The 18,125-nt window shown below is 41.1% G+C and overlaps 3 protein-coding genes across 3 annotated transcripts in view; all 3 read left to right on the top strand.

The window, feature by feature from the left end:
- LOC147248895 (ryanodine receptor 1-like) overlaps window positions 1-1,248 on the top strand; it is a 48,579-nt gene extending 47,331 nt beyond the window's left edge. Inside the window, exon 106 of the mRNA XM_086226924.1 lies at window positions 102-1,248. Within this exon, the coding sequence (XP_086083050.1) occupies window positions 102-197 (96 nt within the window). The 3' untranslated portion in view covers window positions 198-1,248. The remainder of the gene's footprint in view (window positions 1-101) is intronic.
- A 1,710-nt stretch (window positions 1,249-2,958) lies between these two features.
- Window positions 2,959-7,274, top strand: LOC147248894 (uncharacterized). Its single transcript, XM_086226467.1, has 5 exons — window positions 2,959-3,174; window positions 4,051-4,309; window positions 4,527-4,560; window positions 5,981-6,149; window positions 6,273-7,274. Exons 1-5 carry the CDS (start codon window positions 3,132-3,134, stop codon window positions 6,614-6,616), a joined length of 849 nt encoding a protein of 282 aa, XP_086082593.1. The 5' UTR covers window positions 2,959-3,131; the 3' UTR covers window positions 6,617-7,274.
- A 1,289-nt stretch (window positions 7,275-8,563) lies between these two features.
- sms (spermine synthase) lies at window positions 8,564-16,964 on the top strand. Its single transcript, XM_086225995.1, has 11 exons — window positions 8,564-8,743; window positions 9,393-9,513; window positions 10,806-10,893; window positions 12,696-12,760; window positions 12,858-13,033; window positions 13,168-13,324; window positions 13,471-13,558; window positions 14,230-14,344; window positions 14,441-14,520; window positions 14,617-14,732; window positions 15,781-16,964. Exons 1-11 carry the CDS (start codon window positions 8,686-8,688, stop codon window positions 15,809-15,811), a joined length of 1,095 nt encoding a protein of 364 aa, XP_086082121.1. The 5' UTR covers window positions 8,564-8,685; the 3' UTR covers window positions 15,812-16,964.
- The last annotated feature ends 1,161 nt before the right edge of the window (window positions 16,965-18,125 follow it).

The raw sequence follows: 18,125 nt of genomic DNA, 5'->3' as shown, positions 1-18,125 counted from the left end.
AATTGCCTTGCCTTGCCTTTCCATATATATATATATATATATATATATATATATATAAATTCCCATTGACGTACACTATGTTTCCTTCCTTGTTCTCTTAGGAGTCGTATGTGTGGAAGATGTACCAGGAGCGCTGCTGGGACTTCTTCCCCGCTGGAGATTGTTTCAGAAAGCAGTATGAGGATCAACTATCTTAGCGAACAAGAACTTCACACACACAGAGGCAAAATGACCTCTATTGAAGTGCTCTTTTCTACTCAGTATTTTTTCCAAATGACAGTGTCATAAATGTCGTGAAAAATGATTGAGATGACTTTAAGTCAACAAATTTTCATAACAAAACTCATAGTGCCTTTAAGAAACAGCCAGTAAAGAAGGATTGTTTTTGTATGCAAATGGTTTTCTGCTGCGTTTATGAAAGGACCTGTGAATAGGAGGAGGAGAGGAGCAGGGGCTTGATACATTGATACATTTAGATACACTACATTTCTCTCTGCAGTTCCTTTCCCTCATCATCTATGGTGAAAATAACCGTATTCCTGCTGTTGTACTTGTGGATGTGCCATACATGTCGTGAAGATAAACAGCCAGCAGCCCTGGCTTTCATAGCTGTCTCCTTCAGCTGTGTCAGGATGGCAGTTGCTTCCAGCTTCAATTTTGCTGTGATTTAATTGCAATAAATGAATCAAAATCATGCTGAAGTACAGACATCATATTACCAATTTAAACTAAGCAGACATGAATTCTTTGTCAGGTATTTCTGTTGGATGACGAGCAAACAACCTTTAAAATAATGTTTTTCTGAATGGAGTTTAGTACAGGGACACATCTCTGTTGGCGCAGCTCTCCTCCCTCGTTACTTCATTGCTCATCTGCGAATCTTTTTCTATCTTCCCAATGACCACCTTCTGTAAACAGGGGGGTCTTTTTGATGCACTATGAAGTGTAATAATTATACACAAATGGCATACAAATGTCTTTCTTTCTTGTTACAAAGTGCCTGAGCATCAACAGTGAGCGCATAAGAAACTTGTAAATGTATTTGCAAGGGTGTGATGTGACTCTTCTGTATTCAAAACATTTGATCCAATTCCCTCATATACTTTCTCTGTTTAATGTCAACTCTTGCTTATTTATTTCAACGGGTGTCCTTTCTGTTTCGTTTCATTCTGATAGTGTAGCTTAAATGTACTTGTATTTTATCTGGTGTTTTCCAAGATAACTGGAAGTCTCTCACGATAAATAAATTCTTGCAATGTGACGTGAATTTTACTTTGTGTTAATTATTATCACCCTTTGTATGTAAATGTTTTCACGGCTACGGATCCAGAACCTTCCTGCTGTGATGCGACAGTGCTCACCCCTGCACTGCTGTGTAGCCCCCATTCAATGAATATATTCCACAAACTGATAAGTAGAGAACAACCTGTATTTAGATTATTATTGTCTGTTGGCACCTTACAGTCCAAGTCTATTATGTTGTAACAAATCTGAAATGCCAAGGTATGTACAGTGTGTAGCGTCTAATTTAGATGTAAATCAGGCTGGTGGTGCAGGCGCTGCGACTGTGACTTAAATTCAGCTTGCACATGTCTGTAGGCCGGGATTCTCATCAAACATGTAAAGTTTGGAGAAGATCTGACGATGTGGAGTCCTATGTTGAGAGTTTCACCAAAAAGTGGATGTAATTTAACAAAACAAGGTGAAAGGTGTCATTGCCTCAGTCAAACAAGTCCCCCTTTCTACAGGTTCCATTAACCCGCCACATAAACAAGCTTTCAGATGGATTTCACGCCAAACACCCTGCTGCGTGTGGGATTTTCCAGAGGTTTGACAACAATTTTGAATTTCGTTCAGCAGTTTTGTGAATGAAAGCTTTCAATTCAACTTCCTTGTTTGGTTTTTGCAAATGAAGTAAGAAGATGTCAGAGGGAGGACGTTTTGGCTGATTTGTTGCTGACGAGTGCTATAACAACAGGAGCATTGCTTGCACGGAGGAAAACTCCTCCAACGTTGGCTGGTGTCACTTCTTTCACGTCACATTTTTATTTGCTTGCTAATTGTTTGGTTGTGAATGCTAGCTAGCATTAGCACGCCTGCTGCCAGTGCTCGTGACCTACATGAGCAGGTCACTGTTACTGTTTTTTACGTTGTGAATGGTTATCAACTGTAAATGTTATAAACGAGAAATGTTAATTTGCTTGAGGCCACAAGGATGTCATCCTAACCTTTAAATATAAAATACAGTTCTAATACACATTTTATTCCACATCTGTAACAGGGACCAGTAAGACTTCGGTGTGTTTTGGTTCATACACTTGTGAAAAATCTGAAATAGTCAGGGAGTTTGAAAATGTGCATTTTCAGGCCTGGGGGAATAAACCCACAATGTTCACTGAGTTCTTTTCATTCAGGCAATCTTGCAATAGGAAATGAATCCTGTCCATACAAGAGTCAAAGACAGAACTAGGAATCTTCCAGAACTCGTGGGTATTGTAATGTGACATGTGCCCACTGAATTAGGTCATTCTTCACCAGGAGTCTTTAAGCATGCTAAAGCCCTCAAAAGGTGATTGAATGGTGCGAGCGAGGAGAATGATAAGAATAAGAGTAAGAATAATACTCCCTTCCATTTCAAGAGGGCTCTCCCACTGTTGAGTACTTGGCTCCTAATACTTGTAGTAAAAGTGCATTTAGGGGCCCCCCGTATTGGATTTCTGGCTGACGTTATCATTCCTAGTGATTAACAGTGTTGCTGCAGATTAAACAACTCACACTCTTGGCAAAAGTATGATAATTCTGGCCTCAACAGATTGAGAGAATTTGAGCTCACAGCTACTGAACGCAACTAAACTGTATAGTTGAATGTCTTTTGATGCAATGAGCTGAGTGTTTGAGGAACCATCACATATATTTTTGTCCTGCACTTCCCCGCAGCAGCCCGCCGATCTCTCTACAGCAGTTTGTGCGTGACATTTCATCACAACCTTTCCTTCGTAGCAAGCTGCTGAACTGTGGAACATCCCAGATGAACAGGGATTAAGGCTGCGCATTAAAACTCACATTGAGCCTCATGTGCTTTTCATCCATCCTGTGCACAAACATTTGTCACTGAGTTGGATACAGCGAAGATGAATGTCTCGGAGATCCATCACGGCACGCTCAGGATGTACGGTGAGTTGTTTTTTTTTTTTTTGAGAAATGATTTCTTCTTTTATAACAATCTGTAGGCCGGTTTTGTAATTTTAAATAGATTGTGTTTCTGCTTTTTTACAACACTTATCTGATCATGTTTCTATTCTTTCCCATCAGAACAGGGACATTGTCAAATTTTATTAATTGAATCTTGAGTAAGATTTGGATTCATAAAAGGATCTTGTCATGGTTTACCCAAACTAATCGAGATTAGTTCCAAAATGAGATGCGACATGTTTATTTATTTCTCTTCTTGAGAAACTCCTTAAGAAATGTATCCACCAAATCATCACGTGTCTGCAAAGTGATGCAACCTTTTGAGCATGAATGCTTACTTCAGCTTTTATTCAGCTTTATTCAATGATTTACTGCTGATGCCACAGCTGTCAGTCAAACCCTGATCAGATCTCATTAGCAGACCAGATACGCACGTTTGTGTTTACGCTACGGCTCATTCTGTTATGTGCTTAAATTAAGTGTGTCCATATGTTTCTTTTTACTATTTGTGCGGTGTATAGGCTGAGGATCCAGATGTTTGGGTGTGATTTTGATAGATGAGCTCTGGTTATTATCACCTGATTGGTGCACAGCGCCTTGATCCTCCACCCATCTGACCACCTCTAATCTGTGGGATGATGGAATGACAGAGTGTTCATGCTTTAATCCAGCTGTACACTGCTCCCCCTGTTATCATAATCATCGTGACATTTCTTTACACTGTCAATAAACTGTGGCTGTTTGTCTTAACGACCAAAAATATTTATTTCAAGCTGCAATGCCTCACTAAGACAAATTCTTATTTTGACAAGAGTGCTGTTTTCTCTTCCTTCCCTTCATTTCAAATCCACCTATCAGGCGGATTTATTTTCAAACAGTGGAAGAAGAGGTTTCTACTCCTGACAGCTGAAGGCAGCCTCCTGGTCTGCCACGATGTATCGTCTCCCCCCGATCAGCTGGTTCTGCTGCAGAGTAGCTGTGAGGCAATAGTAGAAGGCAAGGACATCCTAGATCTGCCCAAGTTACCCTCCGGAGGATGCAGAGACTGCTGCTTTGCTCTGATCCTGCCCCAGAATAAATACCTGCTGCTGCTGGCTGACACCCCTGCAGACTGCAGGTCTGACGGTTGCTGTGCTTTCTCCATTGAACATCCAGTCCAATGACAAACCTGCACTTCTTGCTGTAGCTTAGCAAGACAATTACTCTATTCAGACTTGTCTTCTGCTACTACATTCCATTCTTGCAAACCTCCCCATTCACTGAACCTGGGTGTGCTTGATTGGAATGGCTTGATTTATTTGAAGGTGATTACAGAATTATTTCTTCCTTTTCAGCCAGTGGTTGAATGTGCTGAGGAAAGTGAAACAGGTGAGTCACAGACTTATTGATTTATTTGTCAGTAGGATAAGATTTGGAAGAAGGTGACATATTACACAAACTGGATATTCATCACTCATGATCATATCTGTAATTACCGGCCATTCTGACTCGTCAGAAGTCTCCTTTTAGATTTCTGTTTTTATAATTTGAAAGGTAAAAGTCAAATTGTGGTTCATGCTTTTGGGGTTTTTCATTACAAATATCTACAATTATTTGAAGAACTTCAAAAATGTTGTCATTTCAGACGATCCAGTTCAAGATACATTGAATCTCCCTGAATTCAACATACTTACAATTATGCTTTGCTCATTGAAAATGTGGATATCTGGAACTTGAACGTCTTGGCAAAATTCCTTCCATCCATCCATTTTCTACTGCTCATTCTGTTAAGGGTTGGAGGGGGGGGGGGGGGGGGTCATGGAGCCTATCCCAGCAGCCTTCTGGCTAACCACTGCACCACCGTGCCACCTGTTTTGGCAAAATTAGGTATCTAAAATTGTCATATAATTTAAAAGAAGACTTTGTTGAAATAGATTTTATGACAGACTTATCAAGAAGCAAAATGTTTGCACAGCTCAGCTACCATCATAGCTCCGTTTAAGTTGGATAAAAAACTTCTGCGCGATGTCTTCTGCTCTTGAAAATAGAGAAATGTTAGTTTAATCATTCGTTTTTCTTAATCATGGATAAATTCAAATTTCACTCTCTCTAGTTAAAATATGTCTCGATTTAAAGTTTGCATGAGGAGAGATGGCAGTGCAGTTATCTGTGTTTATGTCCGTAGCAACAGCAAGTTTGAAGCCAGTCAAAACATCACATCAGGGGCTGCGTGATGTCAAATGTCAAGATTTTGACAGTTGTTTTTTTTAACGCCGCCGCCTGACAACAACGTGATCCATCAGTGAGAAACTCTAATTTCTCGTCTTGTATTTGTGCAGAACACTCAGATCAGTGTTGAGAGACTCTTGCTTAGAAAAACTGAACTGCAGATGTCGCTAACTGTTGTTTTGACCCGTTAGATTGACATTACTGTTGTCTTCACGATGATGTCCTTGATGTCTCCAATGTCAGCCTCCGTGTTAAAACATCTTCCTGTGTTGTCTGTTCAAAGTTAACTTTATTCTTAGTTTGGTGTGTTAGCATGCTATATTAGATTAGCATTACGCCCAGCACAGTTGAGGAGGACAGGAATGATTTGGGTTTAAACCAGTAGTGGACCATTTTTAAATGGATGTCATTCATGTATTGGAATAGACGATGAGCAATTATTCATCCTGAGGGGAATTTTAGATTTTTGAATACTTTATTACCAAGGTAATGTTGTAGTAATTGTAGTATTTCAATTTATAAAAGCATTATCTTACTGAAATACTTTCATCCCTTTTCAATATTTTCATATTTTTTCCAGAGCCTCTCGTCACCTCTCAGTCTCTGCAAGCGACATCATGTGCCGCCACTTCACATTTCTCTCAAAGATCTGGTACCTGAGCAAATTCTGGATAAAGATCCACCGACTCCCCCAGTCAGCAGTGCATCCTCTCCAGGACCTTTGACCTGTGGGTCGCCACGGGAGAAAGGTGATTTATGCATCTGTGTACTGATTTCTCATAAACTGTACCGTCTCCTCTGCAAGTCACTATAATGTCCATATGTGTTTTTTGTTTTCCTTGTGTTCATAACATGTCACTTGTGTTCAACAGGCCGGAATTCTCCCAGGACAAAGTATCACAAAGGAGGAGGACATGCAGTCGGGTGTCTGCGTCATGGCACTATCAGTAATGCCCAAACAATGAGAGCGGTTTATCTGCTGATGGGAGGGGCCGCCGCCTCCTCTGCTATGGGTTACTTAGGTACATGTTCGCCCTCTAATCTGGAAGCCAAAGCTCCTGACCTGCCGCTCAGTGCAGATTTCTCTGACATGGGACCAGCAGGGGCGTACCATGCTGACAGCTCTACAATCAACTCCCCGCATTTTAACAGTTTTGATTTTGAAGTAGCAGATTCTGACTTCAATGCTTTTGATTATGGCGGTTTCACTTTCTAATACTGCAATACTTGCTGGCTACAGACATCAACAGCTTTGCTAATGCTGAGAACATGTCATCGGATCCTTCACTCACCATCTATTGTTCATGCCTGCTTACTCGGCTGGATTGCTACAGTGACAAACTTGCATGAGGGGTTTCAATTCAAAATCATGACATCATCACACAAAAAAAACATCCCATGTCAAATGTGGTTGAATTGTAAGCGATCGTATGTCCGTTTTAATATTTGAATGGAAGTTGATTTACCTGTAAGGCTGTGATGTCTTGTTGTTAACACTAAAGAACATAGAATTGTGTACTTTTGTGAATAGATACAAACAGCGTGGTCACTGTGGCACAATCAGTTCAGCACAAGTTGCCCACACCTTCATCACCAGCCTATCAGTGATTGTGATTAGAGTTAGTTTGGGTCAGAATTATTTGTGACTGGAAGTTGTTATCTGTTTCTCACACACATAGATATTAATTTTTCAGTTAGTGAATACTGTCTGATCAGGGAAAACAGGGCAAATAAACCCACGAATGACTCCTCCTTCATTATTATCCACTATTGTGTTTACTTCAAATACTCAGTTATGTTGTACTGTGCAGTACTTCTATTTTAAGTAAAAAGCACTTCATTGTCATCTGTTATAATTCAGCTGTATCAATTAAAATGAGTCTCTTTTACTTGCTTGTGCCTTGTTTTTATGCACTCATAAATGTATCATGCATGTTTTTAAGAATATGAGTTAAGCAAGCTTAATATAATTGATTTGATTTCTTGTCGTCATTCTATTGAGATCTGTCCAGGGTGAACCCCGCCTCTCGCCCGTTGACGCTGGGATAGGCTCCAGCCCCTCCGCGACCCTTAATGTGTAGGAATAAGCGGAAGATGACGATGGATGGATTCTATTGAGATAGAGATTGAACCTGTTATTTACCACAAAGTTACTCAACAGAGAAAAGCAGGTACAACAGTGGAAGGTGAGAAGTCAGGCACATGTGAATTACTCTTGTGTTTAATGAGCCAAGATTAAATTTAGGTTATGCACGAATACACTCACACAAACTGTATTTATTACACTGCTAGAAACCCAACAAACTCAAAGGTGGCTCCATTATTCTGTCGAGTTATTTCAGGATCAGAGCTCTGCTCTGCTTGCAGCCACAGGCCTGATGGCACATACATACCTGGAAGTTGGTGAACATTTTTAGTTAACAATGATAAGATTGATTGATGTGTTTTTGGCAGCTGGACTTGTTTCAGTTTTCTCAAAGACAGTTCACCTACTTATTGGCTTCTTCTTCTTAGTTAGAACTGAAGATTCTAAGGATGGAGCCTATCCCAGCAGCCTTCAGGTGAGAGGCGGGGTTCACCCTGGACAGGTAACCAGTCCATCGCAGGGCCAACACATAGAGACAGACAACCATTCACACTCACAGTCACACCTACGGTCAATTTAGAGTATCAATCAGCCTCGTCCCCTCTTGATGTCTTTGGACTGTGGGAGGAAGCTGGAGTACCAGAGAGAACCCACACAGGAACAGGGAGAACATGCAGACTCCACACAGAGAGATCCTGTGCAGGAGCCAGGGCTCGAACCCAGAACCGTCTTGTACAGCATAACTCCCTATTACAATATTAGGTATTTTGCAAGAATTCACTGACAAACATACTTTAAGAGTCCATCCATACAAATGAATGGTTCCCAGTGTGACAGGGTGTCCTGGAAGAGGTGAGAACATGGCAGGGAACAGTTAAGGATTCCAAAGCTATGGATTACAATGCTATTATATTGTAACTGCTGTGAGGGCAGTACAAAGAGAATGATGCACCACTGAAGTAAAACCTGACAAACCAGTGGCAAAGTTGTTTTTAATGACCTCTTCAGTTAAAAGACACACACACACACACACACAGAAACACAGACACGCGCATGCTTAATTCTCTTCTCGCGAGATGTAGCAGTACTGTTGGCCCATGTAGTCAGTGGGTAGTGGTCGCAGCAGCGGTAGCAGGGCCCTCCCCTCTGTCTCTGCAGATAAATACTCGCTGCGTGCCGTTTCCAGGCATGGATAACGGATGCACTCAAACATGGCACTGCGACATTACACCCTCGACTTCAACCTCTCAACAGCAGGTAAGTGGAGCGGCTGAACTGTGGCCGTGCATACGCGATCATCGTTACCTCAACCTGGCGGCATGTCAGCTAGCTGCCTGGCTAGCTTGCTAACGTTAACCTGCTAGTCTGTCACTGTCCTTCACAGCATTAGCGTAATATGGATTCAGATGAAACATGGCTGTTAAAGGCTAATGTAAACGTTCGTTTTTATAAGTTCGTGTTTTAACCTTCTCCCAAAATTCGGTTAAAATGTTATAATCTCAATGACTTTTCCTTGAGGGAGAGTTGTTCAACGTTACGCATTGGTTGGACCTGTCATTGCTCTGCTATTATGTTCAATTGAGCGCTGTGGGACAGGAAATGCGGTATGTTGCACCATATTTGTAGTTTTATATATAAAAGATGCTCGTCTCAAAACAGTTACAATATGAATCATGAGAATAGCAAATGCAACTGTGTGATATGAGAGATAAATGAAAGTTTTAGAGTATTTTAATATGTCTGTTAGCGTGGACCGCAAAACAAAAATTCTCATGATCAAAAGTGTGTTCATGTGAGAGTGGTGGCACTTTCAGTAAATTATCTGAGGACTTCTTGGCCAGTTGTTGCAGAAAATGGCATTAATTTCGTTTTTTTTTTTGCTGCCCCCCACCCCGCTCTTTCCCAGTTGACTCTGCTTTGACAGTTCCTGGTCTACTGTCCATATTTCATGAGCAGGAAATGACAGAGACTGTACATGATACAGTTGAGCACGGGTACCTCGCTACCTTTGTTGGCAAGAACGGCAGGTAAGAGCAACCTTTTATGCATTAAGCGTTGTAACAAGACATCAAAATGTTTCTGTTTGCGTATAGCAAACCACAAGTGGGTATGGCATGGAACCGAAATAAGGAACGTTTTAATGACCTGTCTGGACTCCACTTCCACCCACCTTCACTGTGCAATGTTAAACAATCAGCACCTTTTAGCTTTAAAAATAATAATGATAATAATACTACTACTAATAATAATAATATTCCCCCAACCCTCCTCTGACTAAGTTTGAAACCAGCACAGGTAAGTTATTCATTCACTGTGACTGGGAAACTGAACAAAACAGAAAAGCAGCTTTGACATATCTGAATTCAGCAGGCGGATATTCTCCTAGCAGCTGATGTCCTCGGCTGACGTTTGTGAAGACAGGAAATGAATATCCAGCTCCGCTGATCTCACAGCTTCTGCACTGGGCAGGCCATCGATTTTGTTGCCAACGCAAAGATTCATGGGAATGTTTTTTTCAGTTTGTGGTGTTTTTAATCATAGTTTCTTTTCTTTTATTTTTTTCAGCCTTTAACAGTTGTGTAAGAGAAAAGTGTGTTTGTGGTCAAGAAATATCTGTGACTTGAACTCATGGTGGGCAGCCATGACTGGTGGCGTGACCGTGGGTGCTGGTTCATACTTTACCATGTGGATTGTGCTTGCAGAAACTATAGTAACTGGCATGTGGCAGCCTGACACCAATCACATGATGATTGCAGTTGCTTTAGTATCTGAATAATGACATTATCATCGAGGTAGTAAAACAAAAATCTTTCTTTATCACTATCCTTGCTTATCTTGATTCTTATTCGGATGCATCCCCATTACAGTATGTTTTCTTTGTTTTCTCTGAGTAATGTTTATTGTCATATTTTTATGTATAAAAGGCAACTGCATGGAACCTAAAGCTTTTACTCGAAACATCTGGGAACGGGGCATATTTTGATTCAACCCTCCAAGTGGATTCGATTTGAGAGAAGCATCATCTGACGTCTCAGTTATTAAGCTATGGTTGGCTGGATAGCTGCTTTTTTGAAAATCCCATTATGGCTCATGATGCACATGATAAACCAGCTATCCCTGATCACTCGGCTCAAGTAGCGGACTTACCCACATCCTGTATGTGGAGCTTGTCATTGGCGTCCAGCCTCGACCAATTCAAGGTCACAGGATGTGTGTCAGTAAAAATCTAGATTTCTGGTGAAGTATCAATTTAGAGAAATCATTGACCCGACTTAATGATTTGTGCCGTCTTTCTCTTCTTTGCCTCTTGATTTCGCAGGCTCGTTATTCTGCGTGTGCACACCCACGGGTTGGTGACTATTGATCTGCAGTGTTATGAAGAGGACAATGTTGGACAACTAGACAATGTAGGTGATTTTAACAAGACGCACTTCAAAATACCTCATCTGTTGCCTAAAGGCCAGTAAACACGCATGATGTGACACAGTGCAGCAGATCTGACTCGCATGGACATGCTTCTTAAATAGCCGTCGGGCACAAGACAGAATGTGAGATGTGATGTCCAAAGTTGTCGGCTTCACATGTGCACCTGTTAAAAAAACAACAACAACAAAAAAGTCAAGAATTCCAACCATGTGTAACATCTACTCGCAGCTGTAACGAGGCTTTTCCTCATGAAGGTCTCAGTATACTACGGGCTAGGGCCTGACCCATGTGGGATTTTTGAGTCTGATAGCGATTATAGAGCAGAAAAAAAAAAATCACAATTGCCAAAATGTGCAACTGCTGAACCGGTTTTGTACCGATGTGAATATGTAATTGTCGAAAGCTAACTGATAAAAACATCAGTCATTATTTACTGACTGTCATGCTGAAGGAATGTCAGGTGAGAGTTTTTAGTCCACAAAACACTGCTGGAGTCTCACAGCAAAAGATGTTGCAGTCACTTTCCCAAACAATTGAAGTGAATGGAAAGCAACTTTTAAAGGAACAAAAAAAAATGCATCATAAAATTCCTCCATGCTGCTCATTTGAAGTAACCCGAGATTCCTGAAGCTTCAACACGCCAAGTGGTTTAGAAAAAACCTCACCGCAGCCATCTTTTTATCACCGCAGCCATGACGATCTCAGCACTATGCTCTGTTTTTAAAACATGGCCCCCCCCAAAAAAAAAAATGGCGTCAGGGATGGTTCTCTAGACAACCTGGCATGTCGAGCCTTCAAGACACTTGGATGACTTCAGACTAGCACAATGAGGGAATTTAATTGTTTTATTCTGGCTATTTTATGAAGATGAGTGCAACACCTTTTCCTATGAAACTCAGCAGTGACGGTGAGTCGATGATGACTGCATTTGAACTTTTGGGTGAGCTGTCCCTTCCAGTGCTTCCACAGTCGCTACCGCTACATATGAAACAGCACCAACTGTAGCAGTTACAACACCTATTAGACATAATCCACTCCCAACAGCTGTGACCGATCCCCCTTGAAACATCACATATCCTCCCTCGCATTTCCATACCGTCTCCTCCTCCAGTCTGAGCCATAGTCGTTCCAGTAAATGAAACTGTCGATCAGTGACTTTTGCGTTCACACTCTCAAAACTATTTGCTCCGTGTTGGCTGCCATTGTTGAAAGAAACTCTACACAGCGGCATAAATTCCCCCCCCCCCCCCCGTCAACTAGCCAGACCACCACAGAGGTAGAAATGCTCATCCGTGCGTAGGTCATGTGACTAGGCTGCAGCGTAAACCCAACACACACATTACAGCGTAATGTTCCTGCTTTCATTCTTGACGCAGCCTTCCCAGCGGGTAGGACCTGAGGTGGGAAGTTGGCAGTGCAGCTTTCCCAGGAAATCAATTCTGGTTTTCATTCATATGCAACCCCTTCCAAGGGAAAGGCTCCATCCGTGGGACTGTCTTTTTTTGAAGTCGGTTCTCACCTGGAGGCATGTGCAAACTTGTGTATGTTGAGTTTTGGCTTTTAATTGGTTACTATTCGGAATGTTCCAAATCCAGCTCATAGGACTGCTGATTATCACCGAGCACAGAGCAAGGTTGGACCTCTTTGTGAAAACAACTTACTGTTGTCAAACCACATTCTTCACTCTACTCCTCCTGAAGCTTAAACAGTCAAATGAGGGATAAGATGACAAACACATATTTTTCTGCAAGGCGAATTTAACCGTTCCACTTTTTCTCCACAGCTTTTAAATGCACTGGAGAAGAAGCTAACGTCTCTTTTAAATGGCAATATTACAAGGATTAAAAGGTAAATACCTGGAAGGGCGTTGCTCTAAAGGTTCAGCGTCTCCATATATCCTGGAGCTGTCGTGTTGCAGTGACATCATTTGTATTTGTGTTGCGAGACTCCCCGCCCTGATTCGAGGAGCCAAAGTTGACCGATATTGGCCCTCAGCTGACGGCAGACTGATGGAGTATGACATCGACCAGGTGTTGTATGAAGAAGATTCTGCCTACCAAAACATAAAGATATTGCACTCACAGCAGTTTGGAAATATGCTCGTCCTGGATGGAGATGTTAGTAAGTGTATAGCACACACCACACACAGACTAATCCCATTAACTCGTGCGTTACTCTTAACAGTAACTCATGTAGTCACGTATGCGCATAAATTCACTCGAGCCTCGTCTGTGTTCCTGTGTTTTCCCGTGTAGACCTGGCAGAGAGTGATTTGCCCTACACCGTAGCCATCATGGGTGGCGGAAAAGTGGACTACGCCGGGAAGGAGGTGCTGATATTAGGAGGAGGAGACGGGGGCATCCTCGCTGAGGTGGTCAAACAAAATCCAAAGATGATCACCATGGTGGAGATATCCTCTAGATATATTTATATCATCTAGAAGTAAATTCACAAATATGAAATGACTTCTTTTCTCTCTCTCATGGTTCCCTTCTGAACAGTTTAACTATGAATATGATCCAATATCAGCACCTGATTCCTTAACAGAATTCCTACATTGACCAGAAGGTGATAGACGGGTGCAAAATGCACATGAGAAAGACTTGTGGCAACGTCCTAGACAACTTGAAGGGAGACTGTTACCAAGTGAGTATTCAAGCACGGTTCCATCCCAGTTATTCTTAGTAGTATTATTACAGATAAAAGATGTATTTTCTACTCAAGAGCAAATGATAGATGATTACTTCTAACATGTATGCCAAGAAATTTAGTGTGTATATTTTAAGCTGGCTGTACGCAGTGAAACTGACACACCACAGATTTAATGTAATTGTTAATTAAAAAATATAGATGAGCCTTTTTTCATGTATTTTTTTTTTCTTGTTTCTCAAGTGTAAAGTGTCAAGATTCACAAGTTAAAAGCTTTTGCCTTTTTAAACTTGTTGCCGAGATAGTTTTTCAAAGTGCGTCGCAGAGGTTTTGCCAGCAACTTAATTTGATCTCTTATTCAAGTCGCTACAGTTGTGTCAGTTGTTTTACTTGATAAAGCAAGTTTTATTCTGAAAATGTGTTGCAGTGTGAAGCTGTGCGCACACACACACAAACACAGATGAGGAAACATGATGTTTATGTAGAAAAAAACAGCGATCAAGTGACCATCACACATTATGAGCGTCTGAACAAAGCAGAAAGACTCCAGAGGATCAGGCCAAATCGATTTGAACTACTAGCAACTGAGCTGATCTTAGATATGTAGACGACACAGAATTTTACGCAACCGTGCACATTTTCACTGAAACATTCTTTGTGTCATCCAGATTCTAGTTGAAGACTGTGTCCCCGTGCTGAAGAAGTATGTCCAAGAGGGAAGAACATTCGATTACATCATTAATGACCTCACTGCAGTCCCGATATCCACACAACCCGAAGAAGGTGAAATATGAATGCAAATATTGCTTGTGCTGTTCTCTGACAGACAGTATCTTGCTCAGTGTGTGTGTGTGTGTGTGTGTGTTACTGGCTGTTTAGACTCTACATGGGGGTTCCTTCGCCTCATCCTCGATCTGTCGATGAAGATCCTGCATCCTGCTGGGAAATATTTCACACAGGTAAGTCTCATCACCGGTTACCGTGGATCTGTAGGATGTAGTTCCTCTGTGTTATCAGAATACTCATGGTTTTCTTTTGGTGCTACTTGTCGCCAGGGTAACAGCGTGAATCTGACAGAGGCACTGAGTCTGTATGAAGAACAGCTGGGGAAACTCTCCTGTCCAGTTAACTTCACCAAAGAGGTGGTGTGTGTGCCCTCCTACATGGAGCTGTATCCTTTCATGACCCCCCTCTATTTAACATTTGCTACTCTCATGTCAGAGAACAAGCCGCAGTGTAAGAAATAATATGCAAAACCACAACAGATATTAAAATATTGAGCATGAAAATGAAGCCAGTGTAGTTAACAGTTTCGGTAAAATAAACCGGAACAGAAAATATAGCAAGTATAAAATGATCCATCACAGTGCGCGTCAGGGGCCTATGCAGCATTGATATCTGCTGAGAACGCAATGAAAAACAAGATAGCGTCTTTCTATGAAATGAAAATGTTTAATTAATTAGTAGATAAAGGTCAGGAAAGACCACGAGATTTATCTGTCAAACCCCATGAACCAGCAGTGACGTGACTGGGCCGTGAGCGGGGCTCCTTTACGCCATCACAGCCTTCAGCGTCAGTAATGATGGTGAAATACTCCACGGAAAAGCCAATCCCCGTTCGTAGCGGAGAGAAACCACGGTCCGGGCGATATTAGCTGTTGTTCTTGCCATCAGTTAATTTTTTGATATACACAATATATACATAACGCCAACAGATTTTCATGTCATAATTGAAGAAATGTATTACAAATTATATGATGTTGTGATTCTAATTTGTGGTAGTGTGTTTGACCCGCTCACGCTGCAGCTAATAACAAAATCATCCACCATTTTTTCCTTGGGCACCTGACGTGTCAAAAGCTCTCTGGTAGAAGAGACATTTTGGGGAAACTCCCTTCAGACCTGAACTGAACTCACACTTGGACAGGTATTCACTGCTCATGCGGTTAAACTGTCAAAGGAAAAGTCGTCATTGTGTTGCTCAACCGAAAAGATCTGGTATGCCCAGGATTCTGTGGTCTTTTGTTATTGTCTACTCTTGCAGAGGCGTGAGCGAACTGCAGTCTCGTTCTGAATTAAGCTTTGTGCTTCTCCTCCTCTCATCTTTAGTCGTCTATCAAATTCTGCCTTACCAGGACGACAAAACATCGACAGAACTACCAAACATTTGCGTGTGCTGGGGTTTTGTGTCTTCCATAGTCCTTAACTGTGTGTCTCAGATGGGTTTTCTACACCGTGTGGAAGAAGTGAAGACCTCCAGTTTTCTCCGCTTGAATCCCCAGCTGCTGGAATGTGAAAACTCTTCATTTCTGCTGTAGCCTCCTAGGTGTGTTCAGACTGACGTGATAATTAGAGGCAACGCCACACGGTACAACTGTGTTGCTGCTTGTCCAAATCCTGCTTGGTGAAATAAGTTTGGTTCTAAGTCTAATTAGGCCAGATATATTGACAAGCTCTCTTCACACACAAAACACACAGAAAAACAAGAAATCGATGCCCGTCATTAGCAAGCTACAGCTAACAGTTCTACTAAAATTAGCCTGAATAACCTGCATGTGCTGCAGAAACACTCCAGCAGATGAGAATGTGTCAAGACCTGATGCTATTTGTCCTGTTGTCAGTCTGGACACACCTGAAGGAGCACGTGGACATTTATTATTCCCTCTCTGTCAACCCCGTTCTACACCAAGCTTCCTCCTTTTTTCCTGTTTTACTTGTGTTTTATCATTGTTTGCTGCAACTTATCAGGTTGTATTTTGTTTGTGTTTACTTCATTTGGAAAAGTCCATTTGCATGCACTCTGAAAGAACTGTTAGAAGTGAAAACACTGATTTGATACACTGATAACGTGGTGTTACTCATCCAACAAGACGTTTGTTCTTGTTTTACTTAGCTTTTTTTTTTTTCTTTTTTCTTTTTTTTCCTTTACTCTGAAAGTCAGAGCTCAAATTGTGTGACGCGCCAATTAATAGTCTCAGCCCAGCTGAACTGAGTTGTTTTTAAGCTCTATTTTTGTTACCGCAAATGTGATTGAATTCTTTCAGGTCGATGTCTCGGCAGCGTGATCATGCCCAGTGACGTGTCCAAATGTCCAAAAGATGTTTTAAAAGGGAAACGGATCCACCACTTTAAATGACAGCTTTGTTCTCGTGATGTTTTTATGCCATGTTTTATGAGCAACTTTGCTTTCTCCTGATATATTTTTAAGACTGTATTAGGTGCATGTAAAGGACAGTGAATGTAGCTTGCATATATACAATACAGTACATAGCACGTTTAGGCGTGAGCAACCCTGTGGGACTCAGTTACATTTATTTATTCAATTTAATTTCACCAAAGTTTGTTCTGTCCCACTTGACATCTCTTTTGTGATCATCTACAATTAAAGTGGTTTTGGTCTTGACTTTTGCTTCCAGTAGAAATTTCATTGGTCAATGGTAAATTAATTATTTTATTAAATTCAGGTGATATACACATTAAACTACACGAACCTAGAATATTACTTTTATCCATGAATGTGATAGCATATACGTCAGATGACATCTCATGCTCTCAGCTTGAGGTGACGCGGGTTTATAATTGGCATTGATATTGTTGAGAAACAGGAAGTGAATTCCCTTGTCTATATTTTTTGTTTAATGTCTGGTACTCACATTTTAATGTATTGAGGAAACGGCTCCACCTGTTGTTGTGTAAACCAGATGGAAACATACATTCAGTCTCAGCCTATTCATAAAAACAACTGAATAAATTGGGTATTATTCATATAGTATTGATAAAATTAAAGTTGTGGTCCTCCTAATTATTGTGACTTTAGCCACAGCTGATTTGAAGCAGAAGTGGACAAACTGCTGATAGCATAGTTCCCATATCAGAGTAGGCTAATGTTACTGCTGAGTAGTGAGTCAAAGTTTGACCTAAAATCTATGTAAAAGAAAAGTGTGCAGTAGTGAAATGGTCCTTTTGGCATGACCAAGTACTGGTGTGTTTTTGTTAGCTTAGCATCAGCGCCTGAAATCTATATGATTGGGTCACCTTCAACCATGGTGCTGCAGATACGGTAGCTCAGAACAGTCAAACCAGCACCTTCATTTTTTCGTTTGCTATTGTTTTCTCTGATTCCTTTTGTCAGGTTTTCCTTAATGTTTTCATATACTAACCTTTGAAGCTGAGCTCTAGATTAACTATCATGTAAAAAGTTTTCTTTTTCTTTATTTTTTTTTAATATAAATTTTAATACTGTAATTTACTTGTGAAAATCATTCTTTATGGATCTAACTTTTCTTTTTCTGATTCTGGCTGCTAATGCTGGCTGACAATTTTGTGTTTAAGGGCAGAGATGTGTGTTATGTGAAGAACCATACAAGCCACTGAGGATTTTCCAAAGAGGGCAGCACAGTGGTGCAGTGGTTAACGCCTCACAGCAAGAAGGTTCCGGGATCTTTCTGTGTGAGTCTCCATGTTCTCCCTGTTCCTGTGTGGGTTCTCTCTGGTACTCCAGCTTCCTCCCACAGTCCAAAGACATCAAGAGGGGACGAGGCTGATTGATACTCTAAATTGACCG

This window comes from Aulostomus chinensis, chromosome 15, assembly GCF_037954235.1.
Source record: "Aulostomus chinensis isolate RoL2024-O1b breed Wild chromosome 15, RoL_Achi_v1.0, whole genome shotgun sequence".
NCBI lineage: Eukaryota > Metazoa > Chordata > Actinopteri > Syngnathiformes > Aulostomidae > Aulostomus > Aulostomus chinensis.
Note: the sequence above shows the minus strand (reverse complement) of the source record. Positions and strands in the feature narration are given on the sequence as shown.

Coding starts and splice junctions, on each gene's coding strand:
- LOC147248894 (XM_086226467.1), top strand. CDS start 3,132: ATGAATGTCTCGGAGATCCATCACGGCACGCTCAGGATGTACG. Junction 4,561..5,980: donor TGCTGAGGAAAGTGAAACAG/GTGAGTCACAGA, acceptor TATTTTTTCCAG/AGCCTCTCGTCACCTCTCAG. Junction 6,150..6,272: donor TGGGTCGCCACGGGAGAAAG/GTGATTTATGCA, acceptor TGTGTTCAACAG/GCCGGAATTCTCCCAGGACA.
- sms (XM_086225995.1), top strand. CDS start 8,686: ATGCACTCAAACATGGCACTGCGACATTACACCCTCGACTTCAACCTC. Junction 13,034..13,167: donor CGTCCTGGATGGAGATGTTA/GTAAGTGTATAG, acceptor TTTCCCGTGTAG/ACCTGGCAGAGAGTGATTTG. Junction 13,325..13,470: donor ATGATCACCATGGTGGAGAT/ATCCTCTAGATA, acceptor GAATTCCTACAT/TGACCAGAAGGTGATAGACG.